Source organism: Thrips palmi, unplaced genomic scaffold (assembly GCF_012932325.1).
Source record: "Thrips palmi isolate BJ-2018 unplaced genomic scaffold, TpBJ-2018v1 HiC_scaffold_16, whole genome shotgun sequence".
Classification (NCBI taxonomy): domain Eukaryota; kingdom Metazoa; phylum Arthropoda; class Insecta; order Thysanoptera; family Thripidae; genus Thrips; species Thrips palmi.
The window spans coordinates 15,576,425-15,592,952 of NW_023144625.1; the positions used below are offsets into that span (position 1 = coordinate 15,576,425).

General features: G+C 62.5%; 1 protein-coding gene across 1 annotated transcript; it reads left to right on the forward strand.

Annotated features, from left to right (window-relative positions):
• The first annotated feature begins 12,897 nt into the window (after nt 1-12,897).
• Nucleotides 12,898-16,461, forward strand: LOC117642002 (calcium release-activated calcium channel protein 1-like). Its single transcript, XM_034379744.1, has 5 exons — nt 12,898-12,930; nt 14,365-14,796; nt 15,244-15,381; nt 15,464-15,625; nt 15,726-16,461. The coding sequence occupies exons 1-5, from the start codon at nt 12,898-12,900 to the stop codon at nt 16,041-16,043; spliced, it is 1,083 nt and encodes a 360-aa protein (XP_034235635.1). The 3' UTR covers nt 16,044-16,461.
• Nucleotides 16,462-16,528: the final 67 nt, after the last annotated feature.

Consider the following 16,528-nt stretch of genomic DNA (forward strand, 5'->3'; position numbering starts at 1 on the left):
GCTGCGTGGCGGCAGCACGGCGGCAGCACGGCGGCAGCGGCATGTGTGAACCGCCGCCAGGCCGGCCGGCCGACCGCCAATCGACTAGTTGACTGATACGGAGAGTCGTTTTCGTCACTGTCTCTCTCTCGCACCTTTGCAGGAGGACCCATATGAGTGCGAGAGAGACAGGGTGGCGAAAACGACACTCTCTGAATCAGTCTGCAGTCGGCCTGGCGGATGGAGGCAACGCCACTGGCAGCGCCCGGGGCTCCCGGAGTGGGGGGGGGGGGCATTATCGCCGCCAATCGAACAACGGGGACGCGGGACGCGGTCGGCCAGGACGGCCAGGACGCGTGCCTCGCCGCGACCGCCGTCCAGGAGACTCGAACGAGGGTCCGAACGCCGAGAGGGCGGGGCGGCCCAGCGGTCAGGCTCCGAACCGAACGGCGCTGTGGAGCTGCTTCTCTTTCGCACCCCTCCGACGCGAAAGCACTGCAAGGCCCGGCGGTCCGCGGAGGCACCTGTGACCGACCAGTCACCTATAGTACCCACCCCGCCCGGCCCGCCACGGAGCAGCGCGGGCGCCACGTCGAGGTGCCTCCGCCTGCCCTCTGCCTCGCGGTTTGCTCGCGCGGCCCGCTCTGGCGGCCGGAATGCGACTAGCGGCACCGGCCGGGCCTCACCTCCCCGCCGCGAGACCGCGACACGGCGCTACCCCGTGCTGCTCCGAGGGATAGCGCCGCGCGGCCGCCCGATGGGTTGCCTGGCGGCACGGCGGAGCGCGCCCGACCCGACCCGACAGCTGGTGCGGTGGGCTGCCTAGCCACGCGGCGCCACTGCCGGGAACCGGCCGTACTTCGCCGTGGTTTTGGCTCCGCGCGGCGCAGCTTCGCGACTAGTCGGGGAGTCGGGGGAAGGGGGGCGGCCCCACCGTCTTGCCTGCGCCGAGGTGCGCGGCGTGGTGTGGCTCGAGGTTCAGTAGTGGCTCGGGCAGTACAGGGAACGGTCGCCGCGCCACGCTACACACCTCGCCGTCGTCGTACCGGTGCGACGTCGCCACCAGAAAAAAACAACCATAAAAAGACGTCGCTGACACGCTGACACGCTGACCTCCGTCAGGGAATACAAGGACCAGGAGGCCAGGACGCCCAAGAGGACGAGCCCCCGGCTACTCGCTGCTTGCCAGCGCGCCAGCGCCTGTAAGTCGGTGTCTTTCAGTGTGTTTGTGTTTCGGAAAGTCGGCCGCGCGTGGACCTATGGCCCTCCTATGGCCCGCCTATGGCCCGCCTATGGCCAGCCTATGGCCCGCGCACGGCGATGGTCGAGGTGATCATGACGGTGAGAGTGCTTCGGACGGGTTCAGCCAGCCCATGCCGCCGAGCGGGGCTGGTAAGTAGTACACGCGGACGCCGGAATCGAGTCCAAAATCGTGTAGACCAAAGCATTTCCAAGCATGGCATTCCGTCCTGAAGCTAGGCAAGAGGTGTCATGCCGCCCCTCCCCCCCAAAAAAAGCGATTCTGGAGCCGCCCCTGTCTCCAGCCGGACGACCGCGCGCCTCGTCAGCGACTCGCGGCCCGCATGCCGCCGGTCGAGTTGCAGTTTTGGGCACCTGGTCAGCGCGTCAGCCGGCGTCAGCGCCACTCCCCAGTGTCGTCGTTCTGTCTCTCTCGCACGAGTTAGGCCTCCCATGCGAGTGTGAGAGAGACGGAGTGGCAAAACACTGCAGAATCGCGCTACTGGCCGCTGACTGACAGCTCAGCGTCCGTCTAGCCTCTCGCGTCCCCCAAGTCCGCCCAAGTCCGTCCGGGTGCCGCGCGGGTCCTTTTTTCCTGCGTGCCTCACGGTGCCTCAGGTCTCAGTAATGGGCCCATCTCGGTACTCGCCGTACTCGCCTGCACGAGCCGTTCAAACACGTCAACTTAATGGCACAGCCTCTACTCTGTCAACACGGGCCGGGCCGGGCCAGCAGCAGCCATCGACGACAGGGGGCGTCCCGGCGTCCTAGCGTCCTAGCGTCAGTCACTCGTTCCGAGCCTGTGTCGGTGTCGGCGCAGTCGGTGCAGTACGGTGTAGTGCACTCCGCGTCACGAGGCCCGGTCGACACTTCGGCAGAGCAACGAGCAACGCCGATTGAAGCCAGCCGGCGAAACGGCCGCAGCCGCCGAAACTCCCTGCTGTTTACGCCCCCCCCAATTCCTGCCGAAACCACAGAGTTCCAAAAGGTCGCTCCGACGTGAAATGCGCACTATTCCTTCCTCCAGGCAATCCTCCAGGCAATATCCTCCAGGATCGTCCGCGAACGTTTATTTGCATTGCTCCTCGGCCGGCTGTGGTCTCCAGGCACTCCAGGCTCCCCGATCGGCGCGGAGGCATTACCGGGGATCCCCCGGGATCGGCCCGATCGCCGCGCACCAGAGTCCTGCTAGACCCTATCCGCCTGGGAGGCTCATCCTACCGCTCTGTCTCTCTCGCGCCCCTGGGGTGTCCCGTAAGGGTGCGAGAGAGACAGAGCGACGAAGCGCGCGGCCTCGGCCCACCGTCACGCCGCATCAGGGCGGCCACCGCGCCACCGTGAAGTCCTAGAGCGTCTTCTAGCCGATCGCGGCATCGCCACTTTTTCTCGTTTCGTCACCCGGCCGGAGAATGTCGTGTCAGCAAGTCAAGTCGCGTTGATGCAGGGCAAAAATTTTATACGGAGCGCCGAGTGTAGGGCCCGGCCGGTCCGAAAGCAGGTCAACGTTCCTGAGCTTGATGATTGGGCTGTCATGTCTCTCTCTTATCTCGAGCCTTGGAGACACGGCATGAACCTGCTTCGCGCTGCCGCACGCTTCGCATGTCATTGGATTCAGCACCATTTTTTATTTCGTGGGTCCCTCGGCGTGAAATGGCACGCAATGTCACACGCCTTCCCTCGGCCGGGTCAACACCTCCATGCAACGCGTCCGCGTCGAGATGGCTGCCGCCTGATCGCGTTGTTTCTGATCGCGGTTCTCATTGAACGCGGTTATCTAAGTCGGTTCCGCATTGTTCTCTCGAAAGGTGTCCCGATTAAGCGTCTCTGCAGTGCTTGACAGCGAGTGAGTAAGGCGGCACCTTGGCCGGTGCACCTTTCAGAGAGCCATTTGAGTTTCTCTGACCACTCCTGTAGTGGTTGCGCTAACCTTTCCTAGAGCTACCCACCTCAGTGCGGGCAACCCGTCATCGCGGTAAACTTGGCGCGAACTCAGTGTTGTCCGCCGGAAAGGGCCCGAGAGGCGCTCCAGGGCAGCCAACCCCGCGCGCTGGTCCGGCTCGCTGCCGTGCTGCCATGTGCCAACCCTGCCAACCCCACCGCGGTGGTTATCAGCCGGGCCCCTCCGCGCGTCAACGTGTCAACCTGTCCTCGCTGCAGAGTGCCGGCGATAAGGTGACGCTGCGGGCAGCTGAGAGTCGTTTTCGTCGCTCTGTCTCTCTCGCGCACGTGGGGCGTCCCGTATAGGTGCGAGAGAGACGGCATCACTCTGCTGGCTGACGCCTGGAGTGGCGTCGCGACGCCGCCGCCAGTTTCGGCTTTTCGTGTTTTGTGGCGAGTCGCGCTCGCAGGTCGTAGGCTCACGTCCGACCGGCCGGCAGACACCGGCAGGCGTCGCTGTGTCTGTCTCTCTCGCACTCGCGGGACGGACCGCCTGGGTGCGAGAGAGACAGCCTGATGCCCAGCGCGTTATTACCGCTAAAAGCGGTGCTGCTTCATCCGTCCCATCCCGGCCGACTCGGCCTGACTCGGCCGCGCGGATGATGGATATTTGTTATTTTTTGGCGCGCGATTTGTCCACGCTGCGCGGTACGCCCAGCGAACACACTGTAGGCGGCCGGGCCGCACTCGAATGCCTCTCGTCCACGGATGGTGGAGAGGGAGCCCGCGGCGTCGGCATAGTCGCTGGGATGCCCAGCAATGCCCAGCAGACTGATCCTGTCGTTTCGTCGATCTGTCTCGCTCGCACCCACACGGGACGCCTCAATGGTGCGAGAGAGACAGAGCGACGAAAACGACTCTCGGAATCAGTCTGCAGCGCGTGCTCAATGTACGCGGCAAACACCATAGACACTGTCCGAAAAATACGTGACCAAATATTGACTCGCTCTTCCAGGCTTCCAGCGTGCCAGCGGTTAGCCAGGAGGCTGGCGCGTGTTCGAATCGCCCATCGGCCCGTGCCCCCCGTGCCGTACCTGGGGCCTGCCGCCGTGCGGGTATAGCGGCCATACCGCGAGGCGTGATATCATCCTGTATCGGGGTCCCCAATTCCGTTTTTGGCCCCGCTCGGGGCCCCGTATCGCGGGGATCACAGAGCCAGGCGGGCCTCACGATATGCGATGACGCGATATATGGCGAAATTCACGCTTTGATATGCCTGTATGCGAGATTTGGCGGGCCGCCCTGTTTTATGCTTCGTATTACTGCTTTGCGGGGGGACCACCCGGAAGGCCGTATCGGTCGGAAGTGGATATCGCACGTCCGACCTGGGCCCGACAGACAGACTGCGGCCACGTGGCGGCCATGGCGAAAGGGGTGCTCGTCGCTCCGTCTCGCTCGCACCCCCGCGGGCCGCCGGGCGCCCCGTGCGCGCGAGAGAGACAGAGCGCCGAGGCGGCCGGCGCGGCGGCGGTGACGCGAAATATGGCGAAATGGCTCTACGTTCGCAGCGCGCGTGTCATGCAGGGATTTGGCGGGCCGCGCTGTTTTGATGCTTTGCTGTTTTGCTGCTTTGCGGCACCACCGGAAGCCGCTAACGGCGGCTAATGTGGACAGCGGACGTCCGACGGGCAGACAGACAGACGCGGAGGGCGAGTGGAGAAGGGTGCACGGCCAAGGTCACTGCAGAGGCCCTCGCCTGCACTCGACTTCGTCACCGCGTCACTCTGCTCGGGGAGCGCTCTGTCTCTCTCGCACCCTTGCCCCACGAGTGCAAAGGACGGAACCGTGGCAAGAAATGAGCCCGTACTGTCGCATCTCCACCCGCCGCCGCCTCACACTGCTGCCATCGTCGCGGTCATGCACGAGTGCCTGCAAATGCAACAGCTTTGCCTTTTTCGGCCGCGATCGGCAGAGGGAAGAGGGAGATAGAGTGGCAGCCTTCTCTCTCTCCCTGTGGCCGGCCGACAGGCGACAAAGTCATCCAGCAGTCAGGAAGCGACACTGTAGCGGCTCTCCGCTGCGGTTCCGTAGTTCCCGCTCCCGTCACTTTTAAAAATTATTCCCGGGGGAGGTCCCTGGGGCCCGCCGGCCCCGGAGCTTTGCCATCGGAGCCGAGGTGCTGTTGCCCGTTAATGAGATAAACAGTCAGACAGATGGCGGAGCGAGGGGTAGTCGAGAGAGCAGTGAGCGAGAGAGAGAGAGAGAGAGAGAGAGAGAGAGAGAGAGAGAGAGAGAGAGAGAGAGAGAGAGAGAGAGAGAGAGAGAGACAGAGGGAGAGAGAAAGACACACAGAGAGAAACAGAGAGAGAGTGCGTGCGAGATGACCTGGCAGAATGCAGCGGTGGCGGTGCGACTGGTGCGAGCCTGAAGGAGATCGACACCAAGTGGGGTCAGGCTTGTAAAGTCAATCGGGATCAATTGCGAGTGGGGCCAAAACAGGGTCGCCGCGAGCGCCGGCGTGAAGCCCAAGCGTTGTTCGGCCCGCTGAAGACGGAAGGCTGGCTGGCGGCGTCGCCGCCGGCTGCCTACCTGGCTGTCCATGCGCGGGCGGCGGCAAGGTGTTTGCCCACTGTGTGACGCCTAGCCCGGCCAGCCGACGCTAGAGGCGCTGTTCTAGGAGGCGGGACTCCCGGGCGACGCGCGGAGACACTTGGAGGATGACTGTCACTCTCTGCCCACGCCCCCCCCCCTTTTAATCTCCCTGGCAACTGTGACGTCATGGTGTAAACTGGAAGCCCTGCCACGCTGGATTCTCGATGGGCCGTGGCCCGCCTTGGCGTTTTATGTGCCAGAATTAAAATAGAGTCCTCCACGCGGAGAGCTCTGGGCAAAAGCGGCCCTCTGGCTGTCCCTCGGGCCGCAGTGAGGGATTCGAGGAAATAGAAGCAACAAAGTCCTCGAATTATTCCGATGCCAAGCAGACGTAGACTGATCACGTTATCGAGGAAAGACTGGGGAAAAGGAGGCGCCCGTTTATAACGAGTGTGTTCCGAGAATCGCTCCCGTTAAACTCCTCTCCAGTCGGGCTGAGCCAGGCGCGGCGCAGGCGCGGCCAGGCGCGGCCGGGCGGGTTCGGATGTTTGGATCCCGTCCAACCAGAGGAAGGGGCACTACGGCACTGCGAGCGGTCGAATCGCCGACCAGCCGAAGCGACCTACCCTGGCAAATTATGGAGGTCGGCGGTAACGCTCTGGCGGGGCGGGGCGGGGCGGTGGTTGCCTTGAGCACACGACGCGACGGCCCGCATCCGGACCGAGACTTTGCGGAAACTGGGACGACAGGCCGCACAGCGAAACGCATAACCAGATGCACTGTGCGGCATGAGGTCCTCGAGGTCCTTGATCCGGGTGCAGGCGGTGCAGGCGGCGTGCAGCTCTGCGGGTCGTGCGTGGGCTGTGCCGGAAGGACGGGCAGGCTGGGGCAGGCTGGCCGCCAGAGATGCACCGCGTGCACCGCGGACACTGACTCACGCCGTAATTGGCGGTCCGCATGCCGACTCCCGACGGCGCCCGTTTTTCCCCGGCCCGCACTTTAACCCGGGCCCCCGGGGGCTGGAGCGCTCGCAGACTTTTCCCGCCTGTCGGGGAATTACCATCGGGATAAACGCTGCTTCCGTCTGGGCCCGTCTGGGTGCTGAGCTACCGCGAACTACCGCCGGTAAACAATGCCGTAGCAACCTAACCTCACCCGAGCCAGGTCGGCCAGAACCAGCGCGCGGACTAACCTAGCCTGACCTCACATTCCATGTCAACAACAGCAAGGACTACCTCCCCAGGCGGCAGGCTGGCGGTGTTCGAACGGCCGCCCCGGAAGCGGCGCCCCGACAGTGCCCCGACAATGACGCACTCCGACGTCACCAGTGGCCGCGCCGCACCGCACCGCCCGGCCGGCCGCCAGGGAAGTGAGCAAATCGAATGAAGCGGCCCGGCGTGGCGCGCGGCGTCGCTGGCACACTGCTGGCGCACGCGCGCACGCCGGGAGGCTTGAGGCTTGGACCCATCGGGCTCCTTCTCCTTCGGCAAGCCGGGAGGCCCCGACCCAGTCACTGCGTCCACTGGTGACGTCCGAGCAGCACCTCGCCGACAACGTCAGCCTGCAGAGCGATGGCGTTGCGTCGCTCTGTCTCTCTCGCACCCGTACAGGGTGCCTCACGAGTGCGAGAGAGAGGGATGCCGTTGAAACCGATTCTGAGACCCCAGCCGCTTCCCCGCGCGCGCTTTCAAAGCCCAAAGAGGATGCGTTCGTTTCGTTATTTTCGGGCGCCGAATTTGAATTTGAATCGCGCGCCTTCGTCTCGGGGGAAGCGCTTCCGGCCGTCTTCGTCTCGGTGCCGGTCTACCAGTGTCGTGGTGGTTCACCGACACCCCCGACGGGCCCGGGCCGGCCTGCTGGGAAAGCTGGACGAAAATTTTCGCCCGGCAGAATTATACTTCCTTTCCTTTCCTTCCCCACGCGCTGTCCGCGGTTTTGCCCCGAGTGGATTGAATGATAGACTGGCGCAGCCTAGCGCCTTATGCGGCACGTGAAACCCCACAGGCCCCTTCGTCGCTCCGTCTCTCTCGCACTCGTGGAGCGTACCGGAGGGACGCGGGAGAGACGGAGCGACGAAAGCACACTCTTTGGAATGGGCCTGCCTGGCCTGCCTGCCTGGCCTGCCTGCCTGGCCCCCGCCAAATCGGGCGGCGTGGAGCTTGCCCTCGCATCATCATCGGCAAAGCAAGGCACTGTTCCAGGAACGGAGCACGGCGCGCGAGCGGAGCCCGCAGAGCGCCGCAGAGCGCCGCAGAGCCACAAACACCCAGCATCGAGCATCCAAATTATTTGCCGCCAAAAGTACAGTGCTGCCGCCGCGCCGACTCACGGCACACACTTGCTACACTGGATGCAACCCGCAAGGCTCGTTCCGAACAGTGCCGCCGTCGCTCTGTCTCCCTCGCACGCGAGCGGCATTCCCCGCAAGAGCGAGAGAGACGGCCGCCGGCCATTGGCGTATTTATAGAGCGACAATCGAATCTAATCGGGGCCGCGAAGGGCCGGGCCCGGGGCCGGCCGTGCTGTCCTGCAAGCGGCGTGGCTGGCGGCGCGCTGCGCTGGCTGCGCTAGGCGGCGCCGCAGTGTATAAATGTAACGGCCGGTGCCTCCACCTTTCCCTCTCTCCATCTCTCTCTTCCTCCCTCTTCCTCTCTCTTCCTCGCCGGAATGGGAATCGCTTGGCGAAGAAGGCCTCCGGCCCGGCATCGTCTTTTTGCGCGTGATTCGGCGGCAAGCAGCCGAGCGACTCCGCCACTCTGTCTCTCTCGCTCTCACGGCGCGGCCCGGCGCGGCCCGTTGGGGTGCGAGAGAGACAGAGCGACGAATCAGACGACAGGTGGGACCGGATGTGGCGATCGGCGTGACGGCGCGGAGGGACTTCCTCGGGGTGCCTCACTCACGGCGGATTCGCCGTTCGGACACATTCTCGCTCGCCAATCGCCCATCCGGGACTCCTTCCGAACTCACTGAAATTCAATCAAAATAAACATCATCGTCGTCGTCGTCTGCGGCGGCGGCGGCGTCAGCGAGGTGGGGGTGGGGTTGCAGGGGGCGGCATGACCGCGTCTCTAGACGGCACGCCAAATACGCCGCGGTGCTCAAGACCTCGCCGTCGTTGTTGTTGCTGTTGCCGTGCGTTCCGGCGGCAGGCCAAGCAGAGCGCCAAGCACAACACGGGGTGCCGGCGGTGGCCTGGCGGTGCCCTGGCGGTGCTGGCCGCTGTATCCGGGCAGGCGAGGCGGCGGAGATCACGCCGAGCCGAGCCGGGGTCGTCCCGCCAGCCGCGCGTGTTTGTGTTGGGTGTCGGTGTGTGTGCACTGTGAGTGTGGGTGTGTCGGCGCAAACTCGCACCGCAGCTGCTCGCAGCAGGACCGCGTGCGCGATTCAGACGGACTGCGAGTCCTTGGCCGTGAAAAAAGGAACGAGTTTGTGTGTGTGTGTGTGAGAGAGTGAGAGACTGCTGCAGTGCACCATAGCGTGGCGCGGGCCACACGCCGGGCCGCACCGCGACACAGGGCCCGGCGCCCGGCGCGCGGCGCGGGGCTCGGCGGCGGCCCGGCGGTACAGTAGCGCAAATAGCAGTGCAATTTGCGTTATCAGGCCTTGGTGGGCCTTCGGGTCTTTGGGCCCCGGCCGGTGCACCGGCATTCTTGGGAAACCAAAATACAGCAAAACGCAAAAAAAAGGACAAATATTTTTTTTTTGACACACTCCTCCATTTTCTGCTTGCTATAGGGGCCTCGCGGAAAGCTGGACGTTGACCCGGCTGAAGAAATTGGTCGATTTTCATGCCAACAGCGAGTGTCTGAGTGTGGTGCAGCTCGAACGGCGGAACCAGGCGAACCAGGCCCGGACCGTTTTCATGCTAATACGACGCCGCGATCTCGTTGCTCGACAAGGCAGGCAAGGCAGCCGGTCCAGGCCGACCACCGGGCTGCGTCCGAACTCGACTCCGTCTCACTGCCTGGGGCGTCCCGTCCGAATGCGAGAGAGACAGAGAGACAGCGAGGGAGCGTAAGTGGCAGGCCCGCACCCTTGTCGCGCTCGTCGTGGCCCAGGCGGAACGCGGGAACGGCACCGCGAGGAGAGTGGCGCCGAATTTGAACCACACCGCCGTCGGTTCTTGGTTCACTATTTCGCAGTGTCGGCGCGCAAATAATTCGAGTTTGTTGTCATGAATGAATGAAAGAGGAGGAAGGGGAAAAACAATTTGAAGTCGCGTTCTCTGTGTGTGCGAGCGCGCGCGCTAGTGTGAGTGAGTGTGGTGGTGACGCTTTGTCAAGCCCAGGGCACCTCGCTGGGCTTCCGCGATGGTCACGCGAAGAGAGGATTCAACGCAGAGCCAGAGTCCGACGTGCGCAGGTGAGCGGGGTAAAAAAAAGAGGGGGGGGGGGGGGTAACGATGATGCTCGCGGACACGACACGCTTTTGACGCGACGCCCGGCGCGAGCTTAATTATCCTCCACGTCAAAATGTTTTGGCACGTAATGAGTTATTGTCGCGGCGCGGCGATTTGGCTGCCCGCCTTTTCGGTTTTGCCGATTGTTGACGAGTGTCGCGGTCGCACCTCTTCGCCGACCGGGTGAACGGACGGGCGCGGGGTTTGGTTGGGGTTTAGGGCTTTAGGGACGAGCGGACAAAGTCGATGTTTGCCCGAGAGTGGCGGGCGCTCGTCTGCGACACTGTGTGTCTGTCACGGGACGGGTCCTCGCGCATGCACGCCGTTCGTGCGTGTGTCCCATAACGAAGACAGCCGCGCTCGACACGCCAGCGCGCTAGCGTCAATGTAATGGCTCCAGACGGCTCACCTGTCGGAGCACACACACACACACACACACACACACGGAAGAAGGAACCCGTCGACTGATGTCCGCCCACAGTGTCGCACGCTCGGTCCCTGGGACCCAGGACGCCCCCACACAAGTAAAACCAAACATTGGACGCGTTGTGCAGGCGAGTTGACGCCTCGGTGCCTCCCGCCACGCGGCGGCTCTCTGTCTCTCTCGCACCCGGACTGTCGCGCCCCTGAGTGCGAGGGAGACAGAGCGAGGAGACGGTCCTGGGGAATCCCGGGCAGCGCAGCCCTGCTGGGCCCTCGCCGCGCGCGGGCTATTTCCGATTGTCATCGCTGTAACGATGTGTTTCCCCATCAGAACGATCCTCGGAATCTCTCTATCCCCCCTCTTCCCCCTCCCCCGCCATGACATGTGTCGACACTTTGATTCCCCGAAGCCACTGTGTGGGCGGTGCCTCCTGGAAGCCAGCTGCCTCCGGGAACGAAGAGCGAACAATGTCGTTATGTTTGCTTTCTTACAGTGTGCCCCGAAATGGGATGTGTGCTCGCGGGCCGCCCGCGGCCTCACGGTGGAGGTGCATGGCGAAGGGCAAGCCGTCGGTATCTCGCAGTAGTCTGGTTCCAAACAGTTGCTTTCGTCGCTCTGTCTCTCTCGCACTGGAGGAGCGCCGCGAACGGGTGCGAGAGAGACAGAGCGACGAGGCACTGTAGGGCCTGCTGGGAGGGGCTCGGGGATCAGGGTGATAACGAAACCACGGGCTGACGTCGTGGAGCGCGCAGCATCCCGGCTGCAGGAGTCACCATAAGGCACTCGGCAGCTCTGAGTTTCCTCCGCCCGAGCGCCAAGCAGCCAAGCGCTGCGGGCTTGCCCACCTCGCCCCTGCCTCCGAGCGCCGTGCGGGCAGGCAGTGCCGTCACACAGGCGAGCGCTGCGGGCTTGCCCACCTCGCCCCTGCCTCCGAGCGCCGTGCGGGCAGGCAGTGCCGTCACACAGGCGAGCGCTGCGGGCTTGCCTACCTCGCAGGCGTTTCCCGTCGCCAGCAAGTGGCGTGGTCTGCGCCGTCGCCGTGGACTGAGCGAGTTTGTTTGCGTGTTGCAGGCCGCGGGCCGTCGCTACCCCATGCCCCTGGGTGCCTGGCCGCTGTCCTCGGCGCTACCCCCGCTGGGCGCGCTGGGCGCCGCGAGGAGCGAGGACGACCTGCTGCTGCCGCCCAAGTCCCGCCGCCTCCAGTGCGTAATGGACTTGGCCAGATGACGTCCGGCCCGGCCTGCATGGTGTGGTGTGCGTGCATGACATGAGCGGCGACCCCGTGCCGCCGACCGTGCCGCTGACAGACCAAGCCGCGCCGCTGCGACACCTCTTCGCCATGAAGTCCCGCGACGTGCTCATGGACCACGTCATGGTCACCATCCCCGAGGTGCTGGACGGCGCGGCGCTGAACCGGTCGCCGTCGGACGAGAGCCTGCAGCAGCACCACGTGCACCACTCCGAGGACGAGGCCGGAGCCGAGGGGCCCGACGAGGACCACGAGACGGACGACCTGGACAGCGACGACTCCAACAAGGTGACCCCCGCCACGGGCACCGCCGCCGTGGCCGCGGCCGCCGCGGTGACGGCCGCCGTCGTGACGAGCACCTCCGCGCCGAGAGTCAAGCGGCTGCAAGCCACGGCCTGGACCACCAGCGACCGCCAGAGCAGGAGGTAAGTCTGAACGGAGTGGGTTCGAGTCCCGGTTGTGTGACGCTGTGACGCTGCAAGCATGATTTTCGTTGTTTTTGCCTTGCGGTTTGCTAACTTTTCAACAATCTTTTCGGCGTGTGGAGTGTATGGCTGTGTTGGCCCCACGCCGCTCGTCGCTTGTCAAATCAAACACGCCGCCACTGGATGTTGACGCGCCGCCGCGACGCCACTCGGTGACAAAGCGCCGCGTTGTGCCGCCAGTCCGGGCAGTCCCGGCAGTCCCGGCAGTCCCGGCTAGGACACACCAACAATCTAGCGGCCCGGACCGGGCAGGGCCTTTTCTTGTTTTCGGCTTCAGAGTCGCCTCACGTCGCGCGTCGAATCGGACTCCGGGACGTTGACGCCAGGTTGACGCCGTGCTTCTTGTTGCAGACCGCGGTCGGCATGCAGCAGCAACTCCTCGCTCGCGGGCTTCGCGGGCTTCACGGGCCTGTCGGCGTTGCCCTCGCCGACGGCGGGTCCCGCACCGCGGCGCTCGGGATGGCGGGGGCACGCGGCCCTGAGCCCCATGGCCCTGGGCCCCACGGCCTCGCTGGTGGGGGCGGGGCTCATCGGGGCGGGCAGGGCGGCGGCCGCGCCCCTGCAGCTCCCCGCTCACTACGTGGCCGCCAGCGCCAGCGCCAGCCCGGCCGCCTACGACCTGCCGCTGCTGTCCAGGAGGGCGCACTCGGACATGCTGCGCGCCGTCAACTCGGCCCACGACCTGGTCAGTCCACCAACCACTTACCAGTGCCGCGTCACGCTCGGGGAAGGGGGAATTTCCATGTCATTATGTCTCTCTGATGTCAAAAGTTTTGCGAAAAACCAGTCCTTTTGACACCTGCGTTGACGTGTCAGACTGCCATTCGGTCACTAGGCGATCTCGTCTGTTTACCGACGGGGGTGTACTGCTGCTGGCGAGCTCACCGCTCCACAGTGGCGCGAAACGCCAAAAAATGCGACATCGTGCGACTTAAAATAATTTTCCGATCTGTCTGCTTTTTTCACTGCGTATGGTCATTTTATGATGTTCTCTAGCAAAAGAAATGATTTCCTAGTAATAGCTGGGCATATAGAGCTAAAAATCGCGAAAAACATGAAAATATTGTACCAAAATCTGCCATTTTTTACACGTTTTTTGCCCGTAAAACCGACCTTTTTTCGAACGGGCAACTTTTCTCAACAGATTCTGAAAGCCAAGGACAAGGCCTACAACTTTTGTTATGGTCGCAACGCTGTAGCGAGGTCGGCCATTCGACTTTTCAGGCCTCAAAGGTTTTTCTTTCGTAAATTTAATTGGAAAATTATTCCTATTTTGACAAATTTTGTTATTTTTGTGCCCCTGCGGTCCGTTTTACGTCCAAACCAGTATCAATCCATCCAATCAAGTTTATATGAACTGGAAATAGATGTAACGAGGCAACACAGACCTCAGGGGCACAAAAATAACAAAATTTGTCAAAATAGGAATAATTTTCCAATTAATTTACGGAAGAAAAACCTTTGAGGCCAGAAAAGTCGAATGGCCGACCTCGCTACAGCGTTGCGACCATAACAAAAGTTGTAGGCCTTGTCCTTGGCTTTCAGAATCTGTTGAAAAAAGTTGCCCGTTTGAAAAAATGTCGCTTTTACAGGCAAAAAACGTGTAAAAAATGGCAGATTTTGGTACAATATTTTCATGTTTTTCGCGATTTTTAGCTCTATATGCCCAGCTATTACTTGGAAATCATTTCTTTTGCTAGAGAACATCATAAAATGACCATATGCAGTGAAAAAAGCAGACAGATCGGAAAATTATTTTAAATCGCGCGATGTCGCATTTTTTGGCGTTTCGCGCCACTGTGCGCTCGCTGCGGAATCCATGGCGACCTCCAGGAAGTCCGCCGCCTCGTCTTTGTTGCCGTAGAGCTGCCTGAAGAGTGTGTGCGCTGTAGAAACCCACCGAGTGCTGGGTTCCCCCACCACAGAGTCGCACAGCCTCCGCCCGGGTGTCCCGACACTGTCCGCCGAGCCTCCCTGCGGAGCGGAATCGCAGCAGTGCTAATCCCCGCCTCGTTCGTTGAGCCGCTTGAGCCGCTTCAGCCCATCCGCGCTCATCTAAAGCAGTTAGACAACTAGGGCGCCCTGCACTGTGGTTGTTACGACGACCCTTTGACCGCAGGGCACCGCGATCCGCCGCCAGGGCCAGCCTTGCGCCGCCGACGCGTCCCTGTACGGCTCCTCCGGGGCGCTGCACCACCAGCACCAACTGCTCCACCAGCTGCAGCACCAGCTGCACAAGCTGCAGCGCCAGCAGCACCTGCAGCTCTCCGGCGCAGCCAAGGCCCCGCGGACGTCGTCCACGTCGTCCCGGTCGCCGTCCGCCGCCTCCAACGGCGCGTGGCGGGTCTCGGGGGGCAGCCCGCAGTCGCCTGAGCCGGCGGCGTCCCAGCGGCAGGCTTCACCGGTCGCCTCGTCGCCGGCCGTGCAGCCCGGCCCCATCGCCGTGCACTCGAGCCAGGTGTCGCTCGTGAGCCGCGGCGCCGGCCCCGCCAGCACGCAGTGCCAGTGCGTGTGCCACCACTGCGGGGACCACGCCAGGCGCGCCGGCCAGGTGAGTGTCTCGGAGAGTGTCTCGGGGAGTGCCTCAGTCGACGGCATGCGCGAGGCGCGCGAGACCGACCACCGCCGCGACCATCCAACGGGCCGCCAACGCGATGGCCACCCTGCGTCCTGGCGCCCTTTGCTGCCCTGGCGCGCCGTGGTGAGTGGCAAGTGGGATCGCCCGCAGGCGGCCGGCAGGCCCTCTGTCTCTCTCCCACTCAGGGAACGATTCGCTGGGCGCGAGAGGGACAGAGTGAGCGTGCGAATGCGGGCGGCCCGACCGGGTTGGTAGCGGAAGGGTGACCCTTCGCGACTGAAAGGGCCCCAGGTGTCGCGAAAATCGTCAGCCAAAATGTGACGCGTAGAAGCAGGGAATGGCTGCAGTTTGAGCCCCTTGAGGCTGTTTGCCAGTGTAATGAAGCGGGAAAGTGATGCATCTCCTCCTCCATATTCACAGGGCAGCGAGCCGGGCTCCTTCTACGAGGACGGCCGGCCGATGACACCCGAAGGGCTGTCGTGGCGCCGACTGCACATGAGCCGAGCCAAGCTCAAGGCCACGGCCACCACCTCGGAGCTGCTCTCCGGCTTCGCGATGGTCAGTGCCTGTTCCGCGAGCCTCTTTGCCGCGCGCCGCGCCTTTTGAGAGAGTCGCTCGAAGTAACACGTCTGCTCTGCAGGTGGCGATGGTGGAGCTGCAGATCAACGAGCCCACGCAGGTGCCCGAGTGGCTGTTCGTGCTGTTTGCAGTGTGCACCACGGTGCTCGTGGCCGTGCACATCTTTGCCCTCATGATCAGCACGTACCTGTTGCCCAACATCGACGCCATCAGCAAGCTTCAGGTACGAACACTTTTAGCTTTGTCTTATAATTGTTAAAACTTCTTTCAATTTGAAAGTGAAATCTGAGATCTGAACGAACCCGCCCCGGTTTTGGCTGCAGGTGTCTGGGCTGGTGAGCGAGAGCCCCCACGAGCGGATGCGCGGCTTCGTGGAGCTGGCCTGGGCCTTCTCCACCGTGCTGGGGCTCTTCCTGTTCCTGGTCGAGGTGGCCATCCTGTGTTGGGTCAAGTTCTGGGACTACTCGTTCACGGCGGCCATCGCCGCCACCGTCATCGTCATCCCGGTGCTCGTCGTGTTCGTCGTCTTCGTCGTGCACTTCTACCACAGCCTGGTGGTGTACAAGTGCGACGCCTCGCTCAGCGACATGGAGCAGCTCGAGGCCACGCTCAAGAAGCTGGACAAGGGCAGCCCGGTCTGACCCTTTTCAGACCTGTTGATTCGACAGGTCGGCCGGTCGGTGGCACGTTCAGTTCCATGTCGATTATACGACAGTGGTACTGCCCTCGAGTCAAGACTTTTCAGTGTGGTGTTGCTGTGCATAAGACTGAAATATCTTCCACTTGCTGGCTGCGCACTTCGTTGCAACGCGGTGCGGCAGTCGTTGTTTCTTGTATGTGATACAAAGGTCTAGGCTGATGTTATGTAGTATTTTGTTAATAATGTTTTAAATGTGTGAAAATGCTGGTCGTGTAAATAGGTGTTGCTGGCAGCACTGAAATTTAATTATGTAACTGGGTGTGACGAGTATTATATTAAAAGTGTCACTTTCAACGCGTGTAAATTTGCGTCAGTAACACATGAGATGCAATAAAACTGTACCAGAGTGAATATAATAACATATGAAGCCGTCATTTGACACAGCGACGCCAAAAATTCCAATATTTTTACGAAATGGCGTGTTTT